The sequence below is a fragment of the Pistacia vera genome, unplaced genomic scaffold, assembly GCF_008641045.1.
Source record: "Pistacia vera cultivar Batoury unplaced genomic scaffold, PisVer_v2 Contig328, whole genome shotgun sequence".
NCBI lineage: Eukaryota > Viridiplantae > Streptophyta > Magnoliopsida > Sapindales > Anacardiaceae > Pistacia > Pistacia vera.
Genome location: NW_022196144.1, coordinates 338175 through 363824, shown reverse-complemented (window position 1 = coordinate 363824; position 25650 = coordinate 338175). Strand labels below are relative to the sequence as shown.

General features: G+C 33.7%; 4 protein-coding genes across 5 annotated transcripts; 3 read left to right on the top strand and 1 right to left on the bottom strand.

Moving 5' to 3' along the window:
- Positions 1-1671: 1671 nt before the first annotated feature.
- On the bottom strand, positions 1672-3147 carry LOC116137482 (pentatricopeptide repeat-containing protein At3g61360-like). The gene has a single exon (XM_031423172.1). The coding sequence runs from the start codon at positions 3145-3147 to the stop codon at positions 1672-1674; it is 1476 nt and encodes a 491-aa protein (XP_031279032.1).
- Positions 3148-9039: 5892 nt separating this feature from the next.
- Positions 9040-18272, top strand: LOC116137498 (protein CASP). Of its 2 annotated transcripts, none has more exons than XM_031423195.1 (19): positions 9040-9268; positions 9885-9995; positions 10256-10434; positions 10669-10818; positions 11608-11696; positions 11923-12032; positions 12256-12350; positions 12901-12956; positions 13545-13707; positions 13975-14067; positions 14581-14709; positions 14910-15029; positions 15464-15544; positions 16398-16496; positions 16630-16773; positions 16856-16957; positions 17288-17367; positions 17748-17840; positions 17912-18272. In XM_031423195.1, exons 1-19 carry the CDS (start codon positions 9181-9183, stop codon positions 17970-17972), a joined length of 2043 nt encoding a protein of 680 aa, XP_031279055.1. In that variant the 5' UTR covers positions 9040-9180; the 3' UTR covers positions 17973-18272. The 2 variants fall into 2 exon arrangements, with proteins under 2 accessions (XP_031279055.1, XP_031279054.1); XM_031423194.1 differs by having other exon boundaries at positions 10621-10818.
- Positions 18273-19486: 1214 nt separating this feature from the next.
- On the top strand, positions 19487-21968 carry LOC116137500 (peptidyl-tRNA hydrolase, mitochondrial-like). Its single transcript, XM_031423197.1, has 8 exons — positions 19487-19886; positions 20019-20103; positions 20603-20670; positions 20781-20831; positions 20953-21026; positions 21377-21435; positions 21516-21592; positions 21667-21968. Exons 1-8 carry the CDS (start codon positions 19593-19595, stop codon positions 21775-21777), a joined length of 819 nt encoding a protein of 272 aa, XP_031279057.1. The 5' UTR covers positions 19487-19592; the 3' UTR covers positions 21778-21968.
- Positions 21969-22696: 728 nt separating this feature from the next.
- Positions 22697-25194, top strand: LOC116137501 (peptidyl-tRNA hydrolase, mitochondrial-like). The gene is made up of 8 exons (XM_031423198.1): positions 22697-23112; positions 23245-23329; positions 23829-23896; positions 24007-24057; positions 24179-24252; positions 24603-24661; positions 24742-24818; positions 24893-25194. Exons 1-8 carry the CDS (start codon positions 22819-22821, stop codon positions 25001-25003), a joined length of 819 nt encoding a protein of 272 aa, XP_031279058.1. The 5' UTR covers positions 22697-22818; the 3' UTR covers positions 25004-25194.
- Positions 25195-25650: the final 456 nt, after the last annotated feature.

Genomic DNA, 25650 nt, shown 5'->3' with positions numbered 1-25650 from the left:
CCCCCCACCAAAACCTCTAACATCGTCGATCGCAATTACTTGCCAATTGTCGTTGCATCTCCCTTAGGTTTTCGTGTTTGGTCACGCCTTTCTAGCAAAATTTCGGCACCTCGTTGAGGTGCAATCGGGTGGAAAAAATTAGGGTTTTGGTGAGGAGGATAAGGGGATGCTAATGGTGGTGTCGGAAAGGTCCAATGGTGTCGAAATTAGGCCGAATTTTTGGCCTGACCAAGATCTTCTCTAATCCTCTAGGGGTTATTTGAGAGAAATTTGAGATATAAGGTTTATTTAAGAGAAAAGTAACGATGTTAATTTAAATGTGGAAATCTGCAATTTATGAAACCAGGGGTGGGAACTTACAGACACCACCAAACCTTGGGTGGGTTTACTCTTATTTTTATTTTGGAGAAAGAGATGGATCATGGAGACCATGAAGTACTCCGTTTTCAAAATTATCTGCTAGAGCCAGCAAAATCATAGCTAAATGGGGATACCATATAATATAGGGAAATGATGAATAATTATTGAGTATGTTAGTCGAATAAATTAAAAAAAAAAAAATTAAGGTATAGTATCTACTTAGTCAAACCTTATTGAAAAATAAAAAAAAAAAATAAAAAATATTGTAACCATACATGATCAAATATCCGGTATAGACGTTCACAAGTTTTTAATATGGTATCAAAAGTTATAAATTAGCTACTGGCTTTTCAAAACACAAAAATCAAAGCCCATAACTAATTATGATATTTGACCTATATATTAAAAACTTTAAAGCATTCAAATTTCCGTGTACCTGTACATAAGAAACAATTAAATAATAGTACTTTTTTCTCTTAGATACAAATTAACACAACTGAATTTGGGGCTCCCCAACTGGATCGTTACCGAATTAAAAATGTTTCTCTTTTGAATTCGAACTTTGAGGTTATCTATCACATTGTGACTTATTTAGTCCTTTGGACTTGTAAAGTATTCAATGGATCTTGAAGATTAATTAAAGTTTGTACAAACTGACCTACATGACACGGTTCCCAAAAAAATATGAAAAAGGTTGACTTGACTCCATCATTTTTCATTGACTTCTTCATGTTTATGATTATTTTCTTTCCAAACAATTAGCAAAAGAACTTAGCCAACTGGCTGAAAATTGCCCAAGTCAATAGCCAGATTTAAGGCAGGAAAATTGATCATGGTTACATAAGAAATTCCATAATATTATTCATCAACTTGCCAATTTTCTTTTTCTCTTTTTGGAATAGAAATAGTGTTGCCAGATGAACACCTAATTTTTCAAACTAATATAGAAGAGAATTGAAGAAGTAATGATCCACCATCATAAGTACGAGGTCTTATTTTAATTTTTTTTCCCACTTGATGTATTCAATTGGTTTGATCATTCTTTTGGATGATGATAAATTAATTGTTTTAGAGTTATGTGACCTTTAAGGTCCTTAATCAATGGTAATAGCACATGGTCTATGTTAAAACCTTTTTGTTCACCCACAAGCAACAAAATTTTCATGAAAAGGTTTTTGCTATACCAAATGGCAAATCTTAGGATTACAGACTCAATGTTTGACCCATCTCACACTTCATTTGGATCAACAGCCCAATTTATCAAACAAGGACCAATTGGCCAATCTTGGCCCAAGACTACAGTAGAAAATGCTAGTCTGTATGTATGGAGACTCTTGTTGGGGGCAAAACTGTTTGCAATTTCTTGATCAAGCTGTTGAGTTCCTCCAACTTGGCCATTTCATTAGATTGTAGTAAAAATCTCTGCAACATCCTGAACACTGCATCACTCATTTGCCTTCCTCTCACCAATATTTGTTTAGAGCAATCACAGGCTTCTTGTAATCTTCCTCTGACACACAATCCTGTCACCAAGATCTCCAATGCATGACTATGAGGACAAAACCCTTTATCAACCAAGTATTTCCACAAGTCCAAACCCAAATCGAGCCTGCGGTTTTCGCAGAAAAACTTCATTAACATCACAACCGTTCGTGTTTTCGGAACAAAATTCCTCTCAATCATCTTGTTATAAAGCTTGCAAACACCCTCAATGCCGCTTGATTTCATTGTTCCTAAAAACATTGTATGATAAGTCACATTGTCATGCCCAATTTGCTTCTCTTCCATCTCATCCATCAAGTCCATAGCAGAGTTAACATCTCGCCCTCTGATGAGCGAACTTATTAATGCATTATAAACTCCAATATCAGGCTTTAAATTTCTCTCAGGCATTTCATCAAACAGTTGCTTAGCTTTAATTACGTTTCGAACAACCCCTGCTCCGTGAATCAAAGTAGTGATTGTTTCCAAACCCGGCACGCAATCGACTCGTTTCATCTCTTCAAAAAGCCTCAACCCATCACCAAAACAACCCTTTTTACAATACCCATCGATTCTGATATTATACGTTACCGTGCTTGGTTTAAAGCCTCTTCGAACCATCTCGTGATAAAACAGCTCCATTGCTGTGATATCACCGCACTCTTTAAACCCCAGAAGCAGAATATTCATCGTCTTGATGTTGGGACTAAAACGAACGTGCAGCTTTTGAAACACTGCGCGCGCCTCCTTCATATACCTCTCAGTACAAAGCGCTCGAAGCAATACATTAAACTCTTCGGTACCAAACTTCCTCCCCACAAAAATTTCACTCTCCATTCTCTCAAACGCGTGAAGGGTGTCTTCGAAAGATTGAAACTTAACGATCTTCGATAGCATGATGCTCATTGACTTGAGAGTGAGCAGAGAAGGATGTGTTTCTCGCGTGTTAATCATCAACTCCCAAGCTTTATCGAAGTAGCGCATACGAGTAAGGATATGAAGAGTCTTTTCAAAAGCATCCGAGCTTGGAGTGAAGTGGGGGTGCGAGAGTGAAAATTTAAAGAATTCGAGGGCTTTGAGGCCGTTGGAGTGTGCTGCAAAGAGACGGCCGAGAACGTTTTCGACGAAATAAGGGGAGAGGAGAGTCGGTGGGACGTGGTGGAGGAGAGTGGGGTGAAGTGGCTGATCGGGAAATGGATGGTCATTGATGATTCGGGTAATTCGTTCGATTTCAGACGAGGATTTGGAAGCCACAGAAGATAAAAAAGCAAGGTGGGTAGATTTTGATCTCTGAAATATCCTCATTAAACAGAGCATTGTTTGATGATGATGAACCACTACCAAGCAGTAGTGAGCTTTAAGTGTTCATTATAACTAATGGATGCCGGATGGTCGTTAATTCGAATTATAGATATATCTTTAAGCAAATTAAGCTCAGATTAGAAGAGGATCTTGTAATTAAGGTTTTATTTTGCTTGTTTCTTGTTTAGCTAAAGCTATAAAGGATACCATAATCTTTAAAAAAGCAGTAACGCCGAACGACATGCAACCACCCATAGTTTGTCATAGAAACAATTTGGTATTCAAAAAGTTTAAAAATGATAATTACCAATTTTTCGTCCAAATCTGTTAGTAAAATCCGTTTAAAGAATGACAATATAGTAATTTTACATCCAACCAAAAAATAAACTTTAAAACCCCTATTTTTTTTTTTTAATCCTATTTATAAAGAAATGTTACTCTTATAAAGAGGAATACAAATACAAATATACAAAGATAAATCTTACCCTTAATCTTCATGATTATCTTTCTCACTCTCTTTTTCTCTTCTTTTAAGGATATGATTTATCTTTGTAGTCCTATTTGTAAGATTAGCATTTCTCTTCTTTATTTCCTTTTTCTCTTCTCTCTTTGCATCTCATCTCTTTCTTTATTTCCTTTTTCTCTTCTAAGCCTCTTCTCTTTTATCTTTCTTCTTCTTCTCTCCCTTCTCTTTCTTTCCTTTCTTCTCCCTCTTTTCCCTCTAGTCACTGGGCAAGAACCTGACATTAGAATATGAACTGGGAGGTTGAGGGCTGACAGAAATCGCGTTGGCGCAACGGGGAGGGGGCTGGGAGGGTGAGGGTTGTAGTTGAGTGTCGGAAAGTTGGCGAAAACCATCGGTAGCAACGCCCACTGTAACCAATTGAGAGAAAATTCGCTCCAAAAGTTTTTTCCTCTTCAGTTTTTAAATTTTTTTTTTTTTTTAAATTTTTATAATTTTTTACAGTTTGGGTTGGAAGTGTTTGAAATTTGTGATGGTTTGTGGCGGTGGTGATGGCTGTATTTGGCGGTTTTGGTGGCGAGTTTGGGGCTGGTGGAGGTCTAGGCGTCGGAATCGCACCCGATCGAGACAAGAACAATTTCATTTTTCTTTTTCATAGGTTTCAGCTATGGGTTTTGTGGGTTTGATTTTTTTTTTTTTTTTTTTCTTACTGTGATTGTTTAGTTGAGATGTAAGATGAATTTGATAATGGAGTTGAGATGGAGGATGAATTTTGAATGTGGTGTTAAGATGGGGATGAATTTCAATTGTGTTTGAATTTATGGGAGGTGATTTTTTCTGGTGAATCTGGATGAATTTGGGTTAGAGTTTGACTTAACGGGAGTTGATAGTTTATGCAAAGAATAATATTACACATACATCATTCTCATACAATATTTCTCATACAACTTATTGTAAATTTTGGTTGAATGAAAGATTGCAATAGTCATTCATTGTAATAGTTCATGAGCCTCCCATTAAGCATATGTAAAAGAGCTGCGATTCCGATTTGACCGCACTGCTCCTTCATTTGCAACTTTCACTTCATGTACAATCTTGTTCGTAAGATTTTTGTGAAATCTGTTTTGAAATACTTCTTTAAATTTGGTTGCGTGATTAAGTTTAACTTTTTTATTAATTGAAGTTGTTTAATCATGGTGGGTTTATGGATTAGTTTAAAACTAATGATGATTATTGAAGATTATTTTTGGGTTGGACATAAAATTATTATATTGTCCAATTTTAAACCGATTGTACTAGCAGATTTGGATGGAAAGTGGGTAATTATCATTTTCAAATTTTTTAGGTACCACATTGTCTTTACAGAAAACTATAGGTCGTTTAGCCAAAACAGTAATGGGAGGACCAAATAACTCATTGTCATAAATCAACTTGTAAACTGTTGTGCTGAGAAGAGCTGCCCCAAAAGATAAACAGTAGAGATCCTCTTAGCGCTAGTACTAGAGGTGGAAACAATGGGTCGGTTAGGCGGGTCAACCCTAACCTAGCCCGCAATGAAGAGGGTTGAACCCGGACTGCCATATTGGCGGTCGGGTTGAACCCAACTCGACAGCAACCCCGGGCGGGCTGGGTTGCAAAATGGCAACCTGCCAACCCGACGGGTTATTGTTTTGTCTCTTCTAAGAGAGACCAAAACGCCGGTTGGCTATTGTCAACCCGACGGGTTGACTATTATAAATAACGTCAACCCGTGGGTTGGCCAAAAAAAAAATAAAAAAAATATATATAATTTAATTCGTTTTTTTCAAATTACCCTTTACCCTTGAAATATAGCCGTTTTATAGCCGTTGATGGGTCTTTTCATCATTTTCCTTTCCCATTTTATAAATTGGCCCTAAACTCTCACATTTTTCTCACAACTCAAATTCTCTCATATTCTCTAATCTTTAATCTCTCAATTATTCATTTTCTCTTAATCTTTTGTTATCAATTTGCTCGTATTTTAATTTTATTAGTTTTGCAATTTTAATTATATTTCAATTTTCCAAATTCCAAATTCCATATTCCATTCTCTTCTTTTTATTTTTATTTCTTCTACATCAATTTTTTTTTTTCAACTACAATGGATATATATTCTCTCCCCATCACTTAAAGATGAAGGAAACTACTATCCTAGTCCTAGTCCGCTTATTTTACTAACATAAATGCAGGAGGAGATTCAAATAGTCCCGCTTTCAATTCTCATAATCCGATACACCTCAAAATATGCCCCCGATTCCAACAGCTCCCGGTGGTTCTAGAAGTGTCCTTGTAATCGCTGTGCTCGTCCAACTTCATCTCAAGCTGAGGGGGATCATCAACTGCCGTTGAACCGAAGACAGACACACATCAAACGTTTGGGCGCATTTCGACAAGTTTTACGAGATAGAAAATGGCGTTCAAGTCAAGAAGAGATGCAAAAACTGTGAAAATATTTATAAAGCTGATTCAGGTAATGGTACTAGTACTTTAAAAAGGCATGCTAATAAACTATTAATCAACATAGAAATAGAGAAAGCAATCAAACTCAAATACATATGAGTACTACTTAGGTTATAATTGATGTATATAAGGACAGTTAGCTTATATATTGCTGCAACTGATCAACCTATTAATATGACTGAAGTAATATTTTGAAAGATTTGTTCAAAATTCATTTTTTCCAAGATTTAAAAGTTATTCTAAAACTGCAAGTAGAAATGATTTATATAAATTGTTTAGAAAAATGAATTAGAATAAAAATAAAATACATACTTGTCATGTTAGAGCTAAAAAGATTATATTTGGTGACTAATCATTATTTTGATAATGAATGTAAATTAAATGAATCTTTATTAGGATTTAGATAATGAACGTTGTATAGTGGTCAACAAATTTATAATAAAATTGTTGAAGTTCTAGGAGATTATGATATTGTTAGTAAAGTGATAAGTTTACTTTAGATATGCAAGTTCTAATAGTAAAGCTATAGATTATTTTCAAAGTAATTATCCTTTATATAACATTTTGAAGTTTTTTTCACCAACGTTGTGTATGCTATATATTAATTTAATTGTGAAAGTGGTATAAACAATTAAATAAAATATTAATAGAATTAGAGATTGTTTAGCTTGGATTTATAGTAGTAATAAAAGAAATGCTGAATTTCAGACGCTTGTATAAAATCAAATATGTCTCCTAGAACTTTGCATTAGACATGCTGTTAGATGGAATAATACTTATTTAATGCTGATTCATGTTTATCTATGCTAATATAATTAGTTATTTGTAGCAAATAATAGAGGTCCTCATTATTTGATAGAAAATAATTGGCAAATAGCTAAAGTATTTCATTTTTTTCTTAAAATTTTTTACCAATCCACTTACAACTTCTGGTGTGTATTATCCTACTAGTTCATGGCAATACATACAATTAAAAAATTCCGAGTTATTTATAAAAAACAAAGATAATGAAATTTTAAATGACACCAATAAAGGCAGTGGAATTTTTTTTTTTAAATATGGGAACCCATCTTTTTCTTTATTGTTTAGGTGCTATATTTGATCCTAGAATTAAATTAGCAGGTTTAGAAAATGGTTTTGACAATTTATGTGAAAATTTACAAACCGAAGTATATGCCAATCAAATAGGAGAGGTAAAAAATAGACTTTTCGAGTATATTTCCAATTGAAAACAGGTATGGAAACCCGCAAGAGGCGAAACATCCAGGGAAGCTGCATCAGAGAAAACAAATGAAGACTTCTACTCTTGGGGTGCAGAATAGGCCAAAGAGGACCCGAATCCGAAGCAAACCTCTTCTTCAGAAGCTCCACCAACAACAACAACTAATGTACTGTCTTCCATGCAGTCGCAGAGTATGAGCTTCAACAATATTTGGTAACCCCTGAAATGTTACCAGTAGATCCACAACAGAGAGGCACATTGATCTCTTAGACTATGGAGAGCCAAAAAATGATTTTTCTGGTATTATCAAGACTTGCCTTGGATGTTTTTGCTGTTCCTGTCTAAACCGTCTCATCTGAAAACATTTAGTGCAAGTGGAAGAATTTTAAATGAAAAGAGGACTAAACTTTCACAAAAATGATTGAAGTCCTCCCATATCTTTGAGATTGGGAACGGTCGTGCCATCAAGGTCAATACGAGGTTGTCAACGATACTTTAATAGAATCATTTCAATTTTGTAATATAGATGATACGGATGAGGGAGGTTCTAGTGAACCCCAAAATTAGTTGTTTTGTAAATTGTAACTTGTAAATTAATTGTCAATTATTGCACTCTTTTTTCCTTACCAAGTTTTTGTCCCATTTGGTTTTTCTTTGTGAGGTTTTTAACGAGACAATAATTATTATAATTTCTTATTTTATTTTTAATAAATGAATAAATTTTATTTTTCTTATATTATAATTTTAATGTATTAAGATTGAATTAATATTTGGAATGTTAACAAAATTTTTTTTAATTTAATTTAATTATTGATATTTGAAAAGAAGTTAACATTTAACTAAAAACAATTACATTTATTTATTTATAAATTGTTAATTATTTATTTAAAAAGTTAATTAAACATTTAAACTTAAATAAAATTTAAAAAAAAATAAAAAAGAGGGTTAACCCGACCCAACTTGCGGCCTAACCGGGCGGGTTAGGGTTGGCGGTCTAGGTTGGGCCAACCAATTCTCCAACATTGGCGGGCCTAACCCGGCCTGCCAATGTTGCCAGGCGGGTTAGGACCGACTAGCCACTTTGCGTAATCCGTTATGGGTCGGGTCGGGTCGGGTCGGGCTGGCGCGGGCTGCTTTTCCACCTCTAGCTATTACAGTCTCCAACATTTGACAGTCACATTTAATCATCAAACTTGCAGTTGGTTCGAGCCCAACTGAGGGCGGTGTCTCTAAAGTTAGGGTCAGTTTTGTCGAGCCAACATTGGCCTTGAAGCAGTTCCCTGCAGCGGCTGCCCAAATCGTGTAGGATAATGCTATATAAGCTATTTATACCAAAAGTGGCTGCTACGGTGTAAATATCCCTTTAATTTTTTTTTTCAGTAGCCATAGTATCCAAATCAGTCTGCACACCCCTCAATTAATCCCTCTAAGGTTCTACTCATAATTATTTTTTTTTTTTAATTAAAATTAAAAAACCCGTATAAGCATTTTCTCTCAGGCCCAACTCAATGGTCACCATTAAGAATCCAAAAGCCCAAAGTCCCAATGTTTGATTGAACTTACTCAATGTAATTATTGTGATGGTTTGATCGAACTTAATGTAATTGTCGAGCCAGGCCCTACTCACTGGCCACCGTTAAGAATCCAAAAGCCCAAAGTCCATTGCAACACACTACACTAAAGTATTTATAGACTTTGAAGAAACTCAATACTCACCGATTAACATTTAACAACAAACGCCCTCTCCCGGAATCAGATCTATCAAACTCCGTAAAGCTAACATTTTCATCCTCTCCTTGGCGCGCTAAATTACACTGAAACCCAAACGCAAAACCCTCAGCATTTCGCTGGACGATCCGAAGTCCTCAAAATGGAGCCTCCGCTAAGTGGATCCGACCGAGACAAACCGAACTCATCTTCTTCTTCTCCCGTCTCCGTCGTCTCTAATTTCTGGAAAGGTATAGAAAGTCGTAAATTCTTGCTGTATAACTGTCTTGTACTGATCAGTGAGGACTTAGCTTGATTGTTTTGCGAGAAATTTGATTTTTTGAGTTGTTTTAGTACCTTGTGTGTTCGAATTTGATGTAGGACGTGGAAGATAGGTGAATTTGAAAAGGAAATGAACTTATTTGTAGTTTCGAAATGATATTGTTGAGTCAATTGTAATTGCTGTTGTTGTTTGTGAAGATCGTAGTTGATTGGATTTTGGTGAATTTAGTTTGATTCATCTGGAGCTGTTGTATCGTAGTGAAATGAACTTATTCGTGGCATCCTGTGCTAATTCACTTAATTTTTATATGATTAATTCTGTAGCAATGGAAATTAAACTATGTAAGAGTAGTCATGTTTAGATTGAGAATGACTCTGTTTAGTTTTTATTTTATTTATTTTTGAAAAAAAAAAAATTACTTCTGCTCTTCTTCCATTACACTCGATCAACCCTGTGAAAAATGTAGATTACTTGTGTATTTCGTTCAGCTCCTCACTTTTTTATTACTTTTTGTATCATGTATAAAAGAGGAATATATTTGCCGGTATATAACATGTTTCTTCTCCTTTTTCTGTTCTGTCCAGAGTTTGATTTGGAGAAGGAAAAAAGTGTGCTTGATGAACAAGGGCTTAGAATAGCTGAAAATCAAGAAAACAGTCAGAAAAACCGTCGGAAGCTTGCAGAGAGCACCAGAGGTAAATTAAAAAAATTGAAAAAAATGTATAACTTTTAGAATGCCTCTATTTCATTTGTTTGTTTGATTGTATGAGAGTAAAGTGAAGAAAATTGGGCGGATTAAAAGGGTTACTTTCTCTGAAGCTCACCTATTTTTTCTAGCCTTTTAAATTGTGCAGTCATGGAGAGGTTTTCACTACATTTTTTTCTCATTTCCTTTTTTTAAAGATGCTTTATGTGATTCTGTCTTCATGAAAATTTGTATCGGTGTCTATAACAGATTTCAAGAAAGCTTCACCAGAGGAAAAGTTAAGTCTTTTCAATTCTTTACTGAAGGGTTACCAGGAAGAAGTTGATAATCTTACCAAGAGAGCAAAATTTGGTGAAAATGCTTTTCTTAACATCTATCAGAAACTTTATGAGGCTCCAGATCCTTATCCAGCTCTTGCTTCAATTGCTGTAAGTATTTACTGTTTCGTCACATGTTTAGGATGATTTTTTATTAAAATTTTCAGTTTCAAACGTTGATTAGGTTTGTGTTGTTGGAGATCAGGTGTATTTGAATGACATGGGTGTTTATAATATTCAGATGAGAACAAGTTATAGGATTCATTATCTCTTTGCAAATTCTTGCTTTTTGTGCAGTGGGCATTGTGGCATTTTCTTTGTAAATCCACACTTGTTTCTATGCAGGAGCAAGATCTAAAAATGTCTGAACTAGAATCTGAAAATCGAAAGATGAAAGTTGAGCTGGAGGAATTCAGGACAGAAGCAACTCACTTAAAGAATCAGCAGGCAACAATAAGAAGACTTGAAGAGCGCAATCGCCAGTTAGAGCAACAGGTTGGCCATTCTCAGTTTACTGTTTTCATAATGGTTGTAAGTTTATTTGCTATTTTATTATTGCCTTGTTATGCCTATGAATGGTAATGGTGGTAGTTATATTGACTTTCTCAACTTGGGAGTCATAACAGATTTGTCTGTGGAAGTAATCTGATGATGCATCAGTGACTTCTATTGAGAAGCTCTTCAGAGTCTACACTCAATACCATTCAAAAATTGCACTCATAACCAAGAGATGTGTATTTCCTGTAATTACTGAGGATGACTGTTGCACTGGTTTAGAGATACGCGTCAAAATTTGTTCCTGGCATACACACTGCAAAATGTATGTCCCCTAATGTTATGTATGGTGGCTGAAGGCTTTACCAATGAGAAGTTAGAACTTCCTTTAGTGGTTGATTTGTCAATTGCATTGGATTGCAACATGATCTGGTGAACTTTTTTTTTTTTTTGTGTGTGTAAATTTACATTTACCATTATACATTTGTTCAAAAAAATAAAGTAAAAGGAATTTGTTCTATAGAAGATTTAGTAAATTTCTGGGCAAATAAGTTGTTGGGTAAAGCTCCATTTTCATTGATATGAAATCTAGGCGTTGTGCTCACACATTGTGCTTAAGATCATGCTTTGACATATGTTTGTTTTTGCATTTTAAACATGTATGAAGTTGGAAAAAGGAATTTCCCTCCTCGAATTTCACTCTGTAATTGTCATGCCATTTGTTAAATTGAGATGGAGTTTATTATGAAGATATTTACTATGATTACCTGCTTTCTTATATTTATTCAGATGGAGGAAAAAGTGAAAGAAATTGTGGAGATCAAGCAACGCAGTCTAGCTGAAGAGAATCAGAAAATGCTAGAGGTTTTAAAAGAAAGGTATCTTCTTCTTGGCTTAGTAGCAAGTTGTATATGAGAATGTTTAGGAATGCCGAGTTTCATTAGGCATTTTAGCCTGCCTATACATAGGAATATTTGTGTTTTCGGACAAGTTAATTCAAATTCTTTTTTAATGGATTATACATTGTGATGATGTTATCTGATTGAAACTATCATTTTATACTTAAATGTTTATCCTGATTAATGATTTATTTATTTTGGGCAGGGAACAATCGTTGCAAGATCAATTACGACAAGCTAAAGAAAGTGTTTCTACTATGCAGAAACTGCATGAACTAGCACAAAGCCAGTTGTTTGAAGTCCGTGCTCAATCAGGTGATATATTGAATCTGATTTTTCTTTTACTTTTATTTATTTATTTTCTTAATGTTGTGAGTATTTTTGCTTGAGTTATCAAATTGTCGGTATCATTTTGAGAAGAAACTATGATTTTCTCTATTTCGCTTTTTTTTTTTTTTTATTTTTGTCCTTGTATGTTTTCTTACGTGTCAGTCTCTGCATACCTTAGTTTACATGTCTTGTTGTTGAATAACTTCAGACGAAGAAAGGGCTGCAAAGCAATCAGAGGTCAATCTTTTGATGGATGAAGTGGAACGAGCTCAAACACGACTTCTTAGTCTTGAGAGGGAGAAGGTGCATATGATATTATATTTTGTATTTATTGTTGATCCAACATGTCTTTGTTTTATCTTAGCAATATATCTATTGAACTACTAGCTCTTCACCTATTGTTTGGAATTCGTCGTTAACATTATTTTTGTGTTAAAGTAGTGGTTTAAACTAACTTATTCCTTTCACCAAACAGAAGATGTGTTAATTACTGAATCTTGTTGCAGAATTAGCAACATAGGACACCTTTTTTACCCCCATTTTTTAAACTTACCCATGAAAAGAAACCATTTCATCAATTCACAAATTCTTTGACACCAAAAAGTTGTTTAAACCTTTATAATCAGCTGAAGGGAAAGAACGGAGGATCATAGTTATAGATAGAACTAGATTCTAAGCTAAACTTTTTGGTTTGCACATGGCAAAATTGCAATCTAAGTTTTATGAAAGTGGCTGAATGTTATGTGGAATTGTTAGTATCTTACATACCGCTTATTCCTTCAAAGTGAAAGATAGAGTTTGCTATGTGCAGCCTTATTTGAGTGTTCCAATGATTCACTCATTGTATCTGCAGGGGGTCCTACGCTCTCAATTGCAAACAGCAAATGAAGACACTGACAGTAGGAAAAGGTAAGACATTCTGATACTATTCTCTATTATTTTAATTCCATCAAAACTAGATTTTCTATTGCCTTATGGTGACCATAATATCCTAGGTAGGTCACCTCAAGGATATTTGAGCCGCTCATTTCTTTGTTAAAAGTCAACAGTCTTACCAATCGACCCACTCCTTGAGGGTCACTAGCAAAAACCTTTCTTCACAGAAATAGGAAGGAATCTATTCATTGAAGTTAAGGATTATTTGAGGAACCTTCACATTTTATTCTAGCAATTCTATGGTTTATACTTGGTTTGACTAGATATTGTATATTCCTATTTAAGCATGTCTATTTGAAATTGCAATTTTTTTATGTTAACATAGGAAGCAACCCTTGATGCAAATTGACAGTAGATGTTTGTCACAGTTATTCGTATCTTTCACATGCATACTACCGTAGTTTTGTCCAGAATTTCTACCAAAATTATGGTGATCTGGTGTAATTGAATTGTTGGTTTTTTCACCTTCCCTCCTGATCAATACATTGTGCTTCTATTTTCATGTTATTTAGAGTTTCCAGGTTTTGTAATCGAACTCGTTATTGTCTCCTGTGGTTCCAGTGATTTGGATTCAAATAGCTTCCTTGAGAATTCTTTGAGTGCCAAAGAAAAAATTATCTCTGAACTGAACATGGAACTTCACAATATTGAAACCATCTTATCTAATGAGCGGGAACAACATGTGAATGAGATCAAGAAATTGAACACAATGCTCAATGAAAAGGTAATTTACTTCCGTTTCTACCTTATATAATCTCTAGTTGATATCCGTGTTCCCATTTTCCTTCTTCAGTACTTGTTTTATTATTCTTTTAAAAAATAAAATAAATGTTCATGCAGATGCACTTTTGATTAGAATGTATATATACATATTTAGAGAGAGATTAATGTCCACTCGCTTTTGGAGGTTAAATTGTAAAACATGTCTTATCATTTAATCCTGCAATATCTCTATAGTTATATCAATTTTTTTCCTTGTTTGCTTATCTAGGAAGCTGCTCTTGAGGCGATGAAGAAAGAGCTTCAGGCTAGGCCTACAGAAAAATTGGTTGATGATTTGCGTAAAAAAGTGAAAATTTTGCAGGTAATTTCATTTCTGGTTACTGGTAGAGGATTTTACCTTGATCAATTTAGTTTCACCTATCTTGAATTTTGCTAAAATGTTTTAAAACCTAATCAAATTATATTTTGTTTACTGGTAGATTGCTGGTGCTTGGGTTGTTTTAAATTTCATAAATTCTTTCAAGTATTTAGTTCACTTCTAGTTATGTGATTATACTTTCCAACTTCTATGTGCAGAATTACTAACTTGGTGCAACATAAAATCATTAACAATGTAGGAAATAGAAAAAAAGAAACCCCTGAGTTCTGATTTTTAAGATTTAAGAATGCATCTGAATGTACATTCGAAAATAGTTATGCATCTTGCAGTGGTGCTTAACTTCTTGTTTGTGCTGTTGTCATGTTTGTTTACTTCCTAATAATCTCTTGGTGTATCTCTGTTCAAAGCTTTCCTAATATAGGCAGTCACTAATAATTCAACTGAAGCTTAATATTTTTTATGATGTATATCTGTTTGTTTTTTTGATTGTTATAGGCAGTGGGTTATAATTCAATTGAGGCAGAAGATTGGGAAGCAGCTACAAATGACGAAGAGATGAGCAAAATGGAGTCTCTTCTTCTTGATAAAAACCGAAAAATGGAACATGAACTGACACAGTTGAAGGCGTGTGTTTGCTTATTCCTTTGTCAGTTTTATTATTACAAGTCTCTGTCAACAATATGCATACTATAAGTTTATTATATGGATGCTGTAAAGAAATCAGTATTGGAAGGAGATACTATAATTCTTATTTTGGGATACAGTGTTGCTTATAACTTTGTTCAAGTTATGATTAAAATTGTTATATCTTCCACTATTTTCAGGTCAAACTTTCTGAGAAAGCATCTTTGATGGAGACAGCTGAAGGCAAGATAGAAGAGCTTACAGCAAAAGTTAATGAACAACAAAAATTAATACAGAAGTTAGAAGATGATATTTTGAAGGTTTGGATCACAAGCTTCTAAAAGCCTCAAAATGCTTATGTAGTCTCAAGCTTTTTTGTATAGATGTTATCAATTTGCCAATTAATGGTCTGTATGTTTGTGAACACCCGCGTGTTCAGTTTAATGTATGAATTTTAAGTGGTGTAATTGGGTTCTGTTGAGATCATGGGCATTGGAATCTTGGGTTGATAGCATATAATTAATTATTATCTTTTGAATGCCTGTATTAAATGATCAAATATAGTCATAGGCATGGCAAGTACTCATCTGACATTGTGCTTATTGGCGTCAATAGTTACCTGTTGGCTTGCAATTATGCATTTCATATAAACCTTTTAACATTGGTTGATCATCGGCTGTTTTCTTTCAGCCAACCCCAGCTCCCCTGTCCTCACCCTTTCTCTCTGTTCTAATCTCATTTGCTTGTATTGCAGGGTTCAAGTTCCAGAGACCGAAGAAGCAATCTTTTTGATGAGTGGGATTTATCGGAGGGTGGAGGAAATGAGTTATCTGAGGTACAACCCTAATTTCTCTTGCTACTCTTCAAGTTTAAAGTTTAAAAAATATGTGTATTTTCTTTTGGATTTGAATTAACTTCTATTGTGACACTTACGTAAACAAACTTTATTTATTAACTGTTTGACATTTGGGCATCTTGGGTTAAATGTATTGGTGGAAAATCAATTAAAGGTTAGAACTTATAACCTTTAGGTTTTCTCATGTTAGTTGTTGAAATGTTTTGGGTATTATAACAGCAAAGAAGCAAAATATGGTTACAAATTACAATCAAGTTAATCAATTCCCAGCATTTCAGTGGGTTACATTTGAACATATGAACATATTACTTGCATATGGTGATGATATTTTTCCTGACGCCGGTCTTGAAGGCCTTTTTATTTGGGTTTGTGGTTGGAGGGATCAACTTAATTTGATCTATAAATAGGGACTGCTTTCTGGGAGTGACTATGTAACCTTTTGAGAACATGACTAAAGCAGTTGCCAGTAGCAAAGACAAAATGAAATAATATCATGTCTACAACGGGAAGAATCCCTATATCTTCTCTGAGAAGTCATCTTGCTATGCCATTATCTTGTTGATTGAATGGGAAGTATATGGACTTGATGCTAATGTTAGAGTATGCCTGCATTTTAGATGTTGAGTCTTTCAGCATTTTGTTCCTTGAAAAATTAAACTCATGGTTATTGGCATTGATGTTAAATTAATATTCAGGAGTAGTTTATATGAAATAACAACCTCACCTCAGTTTCAAATTGTGCTACATGAATGATGTTACACTTTCAGAGACTGAAGTAGAATTCTTTTCTTCAACATGAATTTGTTTTTTTTTTAACTGTCTTCTGAACCAGAAAACAGATCAAAAATCAGATCAAGATCAGAGTTCAATGCTTAAGGTGATCTGCAATCAGCGAGATCGATTTAGAGCACGCTTGCGTGAGACAGAAGAAGTATGCCGTTCACGCGCTTTTCTAATACACACCTTTGATTTTTTTTATTTTCTTTTTACTCCTCTTAGGATAACTGGAATTATTTGTATTCCCATGCTGTTAATGTTACTTTGCTGGATTTTTCTAAATTTAGGAAATAAGGCAGTTGAAGGAGAGGATCGGTGTCCTTACAGCAGAGCTAGAGAAAACAAAAGCAGATAATGTCAAGCTGTATGGAAAAATTCGTTACGTCCAGGATTACAATCTTGAGAAAGTAGTTTCTAGAGGGTCAAAGAAGGTAACTCGTATTACTTTACCATAATATGCATTTAGCTTCTTCAAGGCTGAAGCTGATGGTATCTGTTTATGGTCATTTGCAGCCTGTAGAGGATCTTGAAAGTGGTTTTACATCAGATGTCGAATCCAAGTACAAGAAGATATATGAGGATGATATTAATCCTTTTGCTGCATTCTCAAAAAAGGTTGTTTAACTAGAACATTTTTAGTTAATCTTTTTATATTAAAGTATGCCTTCTATAAATGAGCATGAATTTGCCATGTTTAAGTTTCTCTAAATGGCGCCTGCCTAACATTGGGAAAGAATCCGCAAATCTGAGTGTATGGAAGCAGAGAACTTTATATGATGTGTATTAGTATTAATTGTCGGTAGTTTTATGAGACATTATTTATGATGTTTGAATACTTATTTTTACATCTTTTGAATGGATTTGTTTATTTTGAATTACATATTATATTTACTTGGTGCTGTTTGTAAAATGCATGGACTCACCATGTCTTTTTGCTTTTATCAGGAAAGGGATCAACGATACAAGGAGTTGGGTATCAGAGATAGAATCACACTTAGCAGTGGACGCTTCCTTCTTGGCAACAAGTAATTTCGCTGTACTTATTTTGGATTTTGTAGAATCTCTTATGTGTTTTATATTCGAATTTTTGTTTTTTTTCTCTAGTAATATGAATGCAAGTTCTTATCAGGAAAGAAAAAAAGATATATAAATGCGCGAGTTCATCTTGTTCCGTCACATCTTGACCCATTTATCTCAGTTTCTATCTTCTCTTTATTACAAATTTGCAATGGTCTTTCTGGTACACTGGCAAATATGCCCTGGGCATTTGTTAAGTTACTTCATTCTGTTCACTTGAAAGTTGAAATCGTAATTACTTTTTCTCCTGTAATTTTATTCTTTTTAAAAAAAAAAAAAAAAAAAAAATGAAGAGTCTATACAAATTAATGAACAATTGTTTTGGCAGATACGCTCGAACTTTTGCGTTTTTCTATACAATCGGGTTGCATATCCTGGTGTTTACCTGTCTCTACCGAATGTCAGCTCTGAGCTATCTGAGGTAACTATTTCTCAAGACTTGTGGAGAACCCTCTTAGTTTTCCCTACTCATAATGTTCTTGTGTTTTGCAGCAATGGCAATGAGGAATTTATCGCGGCAGAGAAAAATGTGGATCTTCCCCATGCACTCTGATTGTCTTGCTTACTCGATTTCACTGGTTTTCACTCACGAGTTGGGAACAGGAGGTCGAAATTATGAACAGAAATGTCATACAATGTACAGTTAAGAAAAGATGATGTTTTCCTACTTGTAATGCCAAAACTGAATCAATTGATGGATATGAATATAAGTGGGTATTATATTCACATTAAATTTTGATTTCTTGTTAATAGGCTCTAAGCATTTGAACACACTGGAGTCTCAAAGCAATTGGAAATTTGTCAACTAGTTTGAAAAATCTATTAAGTGGATTGCACTCCACGCATTTCCTGCAGGAGAAATTTCTTGGCTGTTCTTTCCCTCTCTTTGATCTGACTCAGTCTCAGAGATTCTGTAAAAGCGGGAAAACTAATAAATCTTAGTAATTCGAATATATATATATATATATACTGAATCCATACTCTAAATTCCGTATTCTTTGTATAGATGACAATCTTATATTTTCATCTAGTATAGATTAACATTTTAAATATTTAAAAACATTTATTCACATTGTCAAAACAAATGGTTTAATTGTATCAAAAACTAAAATAAATTTTTTCCAAACAAAGTTTCCATGTTTAGGTCAAATAATCTATAATAATACAATCATTAATGTTCAAAGTTTGATTGAATTTGTTCAAAAATTTTCTAATGTTGTCATTGATAAACTCAATTATAAAGATTTAATCTGACCCAAACTCTTTATTATTATTAAGAGTTAATCTATAAAAATAAGAGTCCAACAGAGTGAGTTTGACTCTTCACATTTAGAGAGTTAAATTTCATTTTCTATTTTAATTTTAAATAATAAATTACAAGTTTTTATGTATTTTATTTATGATTTATCTCTCTTATTAAGTTTTTTTCTTTAAAAAACATATTTTTTCTTCTAAAATTTAAAGAGTCTATTGGATTTGAATAAAAATTTTGTTCTTTATATTTAAAAATTAATGAAGATACTCTTTATTTATGAAAATTATTTTTTAAAATAAAAAACATAATTGAAGATGCTTTTAGGAAGTCTTAACCATATAATGGATTTTTATCCAAAACTTGGTGTTGGGGTGTGTATATATATATATATATAAATATAATTCTCATACAATATAACGTAATATGTCACAAATAATTGGTTGATTTTAAATTAAAAATAAATTTTAGTCAATTATCTTTTGTCACATTATATTATATAAAAAATTAAAAATATTGTATGTGTAGTAATATATATAAAAGATTTGTTCGATATATAATTTATATAAATATACTCCTTCGTTTCAGACTAAACAACACAAAAAGTTTTATTAAGGTCTTTACAAAAAAATCAAAGATAATTATTGGTGTGATAATTAAAGTTTGTAAGAAAATTGGAAAGATTTCACTTATTTCTAACTTTACAACATTTTAAAGTAAATATACTATATCAAAATTCAAACATATTAAAATTCTGATTATTTATTTTAGAATATTTATATGTATTTTAATCATATTAAAACTGTATATTTCTAAGGAAACCTGCCTCTCCTTCCACTTCCCTTCCTCCTTCCTCTCGGAATTCTATCTAAAACCCTAGAAAATACATTCCTACATAAACATTTTCAGAAATAGTAAACTATGAAATTCGCATTCGGGCATTCTCTCACAACCTCAATATCCACCCTCCGTTTCCCATACCTCCACCATTCTTTCACAAATTCTCCTTGGTTTTCTTGCAAAAGAAAAACTTTTATGTCTCAGTTCTCTTCAAATTCCACCTCTTTATCTTCTTCCTCAGTCAGAAACTTCTCTTCAACTGCCAGCGACGACTCTATGGCTTTACCTAAGACACCAAAGCAACAGCAGCAGCACCCCTGGCTCATTGTTGGGCTCGGTAATCCAGGAAAGAAATACAGCGGCACTCGCCACAATGTACGTAATTGTTTCTCTGTTAAATTTTTTCAGCTCCCTTGGTTTTCGTTTTTTGCAGATGGACCCTTGTTGAAATTTTTGTTTTTTGTTATAATGTTGTGTGATGAAATTGGATGGTGTTATTTTGATCAGGTAGGCTTTGGGATGTTAGATGCATTAGCTGATGCTGAAGGGATATCTATGAGCTCTGTTAACTTTAGAGCCCTTTTCGGAAAAGGTTCTTAATTCGTTATTTTATCAATTGTTTATACTGCAGTAGATGTTGGTTTTAATGTTTCAAATTCAATTAACAATTTTGGATTAAAGATTGTGTTGCTTCGGCTTTAACTCATGGAGATTATATAAACAAGAACAGGGGAAGATTACGTTAGAAACTTCATACATTTGATTTACTTACTTTAAAATTGGATTAGAAAACATGTCGCCTGAAATATATGGGAATAGCTAAGTTGGTAGAGTTAAGGGGAACTAGTCTCAGTTTACTGGAAGGAATTGATTTAAAATTTTGGAAAGAATAATATGTGTACATGAGTTTTCTACAATGGATGCTTTATGGTTGGCTTCATACATGTGAGTAGTTGTAAATTGTCTCCATGAGATGTTGTTAGAACTTTAGATTCTCCCTAGGAAATTTTGCATAGGTGCACACACATGCATACCTGTGTTCAGAAATTGTGAATACAATGATCTTGATAGTTTTGGTTTCTGTTTTCCAGGTTTTATTGGAAATGTTCCTGTGATGCTTGCCAAACCACAAACGTTTATGAATGCAAGTGGTGAGTCTGTAAGTAATCTTGTCTGGAAAGACATTTTGATAATTAGTTTTCAGACTTGTGCTTAGGTTTATGTTTTCTTAGTACTGGAAATGAATTATTGATTTTGGTCTCTTTCAAGGTTGGAGCCATTGTCTCATATTATAAGATTCCATTGAAGCAAGTACTTGTGGTAAAATATTCTTCCTCCCATTTGTTTGACTGCTACTGCACCTTTTTTAATTTAATAATTCAGTACTGATTCAAACACTACCCTTCTCTACAATCTTGAAGCCTATAATTTTGTTTTACAGATATTTGACGACTTGGATTTGCCTTTTGGCAAATTGCGTCTATTGCCAAAAGGTGGACATGGAGGACAGAATGGGTATTCATTTCCCCCCCAATATTTCAGTATTATTGTGTTCAAATCAATCAGCATCTTAGGGTAGATACTAATGAACGTGAAATTCTGGAAACAAAATGCTTTTGGGCTTATAACAATTCTAGCATATGGCATCCTTTTATTCAACAAAGCTCTTAAAGCAGTTAAGGCAGAAATCTCAAAGACACATGTTTTTTGGTCTTAAAACATTTTTTTGTTTAAAGGAGTATCATATCAATGGCAGACCATTTAAATTGCTGGACAATTTGCACAAATTGTTAGAAAGTATATCTTTCGTTAGAAATTTGTTTCCTGATCTGAGTTTGGGAACTTGTATGATCAAATCTTTGCAGGATGAGGAATATTATTGATCACTTCAAAGGGAACCGTGATTTTCCACGTTTAAGAATCGGTGGGGTTTTTGGAGCTCTGGAATTATATCTAACCTCTTTTTCCATAAGCTATTAATTGAATTTGTGATATTTTCCTTAGGGATTGGACGGCCGCCTGGAAAAATGGATGCTGTCAATTATGTTCTTCGGCCATTCAATAAACAAGAACGTGAAGAGGTAAGAACCAAATTTGCAAACACACTTGAAATAGAATTTTGTGAGAGTCTAATTGCTTGTCTAAATGTCTTCAGTTGGATTTTACATTTCATCGTGGTGTAGAAGCAATCCGCATTCTTGTGCTTGAAGGGTTTGATAAAAGCGCAACGTTTGTCAACAGTGCCAAATCCATAGAACTGACATAGTTAAATTACTTCTTAAGTTATGATGATTTTGATGACTGCAAGAGGACCAATTTGCAGAGGAAGATTGTGCATTACATTCATTGATTCTGAAAAGCCTTTCGATATTTGAAAGTCGTAATTAGTGTTCTGTACATTCATTCTTTGATAAAGAAGTAATAGCAACTAGCAACGGTAATGAGGCATTGCAAAAAGTCCATATTTCTGTGGTTTGATTTGATCCTTGTGTATCAGAGGATGACCTGGTTTCAATTTGTAATATTTTTTTGTCCTCATGCTTTGGGGGATGTATTTATGCATTCATAAATTTCTTTCTCCATCTATTTTTATTAAATAAAGAAATGCGGTTGATAATTCTTTGATTGGTTACGGTTAAGAATTTTAATTTCATTTGAATGATTTTTGGCTTCATTGTAAAACAATAATGAATACTGAAGAAGCTTTCTTTTAATGAAAAATCAGAAATATATTTTGTCAAATTTTGATTTCCTTAATCAACTCAATTTTTATTTGAAATTTTTTGAAAAACAAGTCCTGGATATTTATGTCATATTATATCTTATTTTTACTCAAGGTTCTAAAAACCAGATTGCCCCTTGACCCGGTCAAGGGGTCGGTTTCAGTTTTTGTCGGTCGGGCCTGTCCAACAAGTTTGAAATTTAACAGATATACACTATTGAAATTCCATAAGTCCTTAAGGTTTAAAATATATCAAATACCTAAACAACACAAAAAGTTTTATTAAGGTCTTTACAGAAAAATCAAAGATAATTATTGGTGTGATAATTAAAGTTCGTAAGAAAATTAGAAAGATTTCACTTGTTTCTAACTTTACAACATTTTAAAGTATATATGCTATATCAAATATATTAAAATTCTGATTATTTGTTTTAGAATATTTATATGTATTTTAATCATATTAAAACTGTATATTTCCAAGGAAACCTACCTCTCCTTCCACTTCCCTTCCTCCTTCCTCTCGGAATTCTATCTAAAACCCTAGAAAATACATTCCTACATAAACATTTTCAGAAATAGTAAACTATGAAATTCGCATTCGGGCATTCTCTCACAACCTCAATATCCACCCTCCGTTTCCCATACCTCCACCATTCTTTCACAAATTCTCCTTGGTTTTCTTGCAAAAGAAAAACTTTTATGTCTCAGTTCTCTTCAAATTCCACCTCTTTATCTTCTTCCTCAGTCAGAAACTTCTCTTCAACTGCCAGCGACGACTCTATGGCTTTACCTAAGACACCAAAGCAACAGCAGCAGCACCCCTGGCTCATTGTTGGGCTCGGTAATCCAGGAAAGAAATACAGCGGCACTCGCCACAATGTACGTAATTGTTTCTCTGTTAAATTTTTTCAGCTCCCTTGGTTTTCGTTTTTTGCAGATGGACCCTTGTTGAAATTTTTGTTTTTTGTTATAATGTTGTGTGATGAAATTGGATGGTGTTATTTTGATCAGGTAGGCTTTGGGATGTTAGATGCATTAGCTGATGCTGAAGGGATATCTATGAGCTCTGTTAACTTTAGAGCCCTTTTCGGAAAAGGTTCTTAATTCGTTATTTTATCAATTGTTTATACTGCAGTAGATGTTGGTTTTAATGTTTCAAATTCAATTAACAATTTTGGATTAAAGATTGTGTTGCTTCGGCTTTAACTCATGGAGATTATATAAACAAGAACAGGGGAAGATTACGTTAGAAACTTCATACATTTGATTTACTTACTTTAAAATTGGATTAGAAAACATGTCGCCTGAAATATATGGGAATAGCTAAGTTGGTAGAGTTAAGGGGAACTAGTCTCAGTTTACTGGAAGGAATTGATTTAAAATTTTGGAAAGAATAATATGTGTACATGAGTTTTCTACAATGGATGCTTTATGGTTGGCTTCATACATGTGAGTAGTTGTAAATTGTCTCCATGAGATGTTGTTAGAACTTTAGATTCTCCCTAGGAAATTTTGCATAGGTGCACACACATGCATACCTGTGTTCAGAAATTGTGAATACAATGATCTTGATAGTTTTGGTTTCTGTTTTCCAGGTTTTATTGGAAATGTTCCTGTGATGCTTGCCAAACCACAAACGTTTATGAATGCAAGTGGTGAGTCTGTAAGTAATCTTGTCTGGAAAGACATTTTGATAATTAGTTTTCAGACTTGTGCTTAGGTTTATGTTTTCTTAGTACTGGAAATGAATTATTGATTTTGGTCTCTTTCAAGGTTGGAGCCATTGTCTCATATTATAAGATTCCATTGAAGCAAGTACTTGTGGTAAAATATTCTTCCTCCCATTTGTTTGACTGCTACTGCACCTTTTTTAATTTAATAATTCAGTACTGATTCAAACACTACCCTTCTCTACAATCTTGAAGCCTATAATTTTGTTTTACAGATATTTGACGACTTGGATTTGCCTTTTGGCAAATTGCGTCTATTGCCAAAAGGTGGACATGGAGGACAGAATGGGTATTCATTTCCCCCCCAATATTTCAGTATTATTGTGTTCAAATCAATCAGCATCTTAGGGTAGATACTAATGAACGTGAAATTCTGGAAACAAAATGCTTTTGGGCTTATAACAATTCTAGCATATGGCATCCTTTTATTCAACAAAGCTCTTAAAGCAGTTAAGGCAGAAATCTCAAAGACACATGTTTTTTGGTCTTAAAACATTTTTTTGTTTAAAGGAGTATCATATCAATGGCAGACCATTTAAATTGCTGGACAATTTGCACAAATTGTTAGAAAGTATATCTTTCGTTAGAAATTTGTTTCCTGATCTGAGTTTGGGAACTTGTATGATCAAATCTTTGCAGGATGAGGAATATTATTGATCACTTCAAAGGGAACCGTGATTTTCCACGTTTAAGAATCGGTGGGGTTTTTGGAGCTCTGGAATTATATCTAACCTCTTTTTCCATAAGCTATTAATTGAATTTGTGATATTTTCCTTAGGGATTGGACGGCCGCCTGGAAAAATGGATGCTGTCAATTATGTTCTTCGGCCATTCAATAAACAAGAACGTGAAGAGGTAAGAACCAAATTTGCAAACACACTTGAAATAGAATTTTGTGAGAGTCTAATTGCTTGTCTAAATGTCTTCAGTTGGATTTTACATTTCATCGTGGTGTAGAAGCAATCCGCATTCTTGTGCTTGAAGGGTTTGATAAAAGCGCAACGTTTGTCAACAGTGCCAAATCCATAGAACTGACATAGTTAAATTACTTCTTAAGTTATGATGATTTTGATGACTGCAAGAGGACCAATTTGCAGAGGAAGATTGTGCATTACATTCATTGATTCTGAAAAGCCTTTCGATATTTGAAAGTCGTAATTAGTGTTCTGTACATTCATTCTTTGATAAAGAAGTAATAGCAACTAGCAACGGTAATGAGGCATTGCAAAAAGTCCATATTTCTGTGGTTTGATTTGATCCTTGTGTATCAGAGGATGACCTGGTTTCAATTTGTAATATTTTTTTGTCCTCATGCTTTGGGGGATGTATTTATGCATTCATAAATTTCTTTCTCCATCTATTTTTATTAAATAAAGAAATGCGGTTGATAATTCTTTGATTGGTTACGGTTAAGAATTTTAATTTCATTTGAATGATTTTTGGCTTCATTGTAAAACAATAATGAATACTGAAGAAGCTTTCTTTTAATGAAAAATCAGAAATATTGTTTGTCAAATTTTGATTTCCTTAATCAACTCAATTTTTAGTTGATTTTTTTTGAAAAACAAGGCCTAGATATTTATGGGTGTGTTTGGTTTATTATTTTGGATAAGATTTTGAGGATAGTATTGGATAGTTGGATAGAGTTATGATTACGAGAATATGATTTGCAGGATATGTGTTTGGT

Excerpts from the sequence above, each read along its gene's own strand:
- LOC116137482 (XM_031423172.1), bottom strand. The coding sequence starts at position 3,147 with ATGAGGATATTTCAGAGATCAAAATCTACCCACCTTGCTTTTTTATCT.
- LOC116137498 (XM_031423194.1), top strand. The coding sequence starts at position 9,181 with ATGGAGCCTCCGCTAAGTGGATCCGACCGAGACAAACCGAACTCATCT. Across the intron at positions 14,710-14,909 it reads ATGAACTGACACAGTTGAAG|GTCAAACTTTCTGAGAAAGC; the intron begins GCGTGTGTTTGC and ends CACTATTTTCAG. Across the intron at positions 17,841-17,911 it reads TCAGCTCTGAGCTATCTGAG|CAATGGCAATGAGGAATTTA; the intron begins GTAACTATTTCT and ends TGTGTTTTGCAG.
- LOC116137500 (XM_031423197.1), top strand. The coding sequence starts at position 19,593 with ATGAAATTCGCATTCGGGCATTCTCTCACAACCTCAATATCCACCCTC. Across the intron at positions 19,887-20,018 it reads ACAGCGGCACTCGCCACAAT|GTAGGCTTTGGGATGTTAGA; the intron begins GTACGTAATTGT and ends TATTTTGATCAG. Across the intron at positions 21,593-21,666 it reads ATAAACAAGAACGTGAAGAG|TTGGATTTTACATTTCATCG; the intron begins GTAAGAACCAAA and ends AAATGTCTTCAG.
- LOC116137501 (XM_031423198.1), top strand. The coding sequence starts at position 22,819 with ATGAAATTCGCATTCGGGCATTCTCTCACAACCTCAATATCCACCCTC. Across the intron at positions 23,330-23,828 it reads TAGAGCCCTTTTCGGAAAAG|GTTTTATTGGAAATGTTCCT; the intron begins GTTCTTAATTCG and ends TCTGTTTTCCAG. Across the intron at positions 24,058-24,178 it reads CATTGAAGCAAGTACTTGTG|ATATTTGACGACTTGGATTT; the intron begins GTAAAATATTCT and ends TTTGTTTTACAG.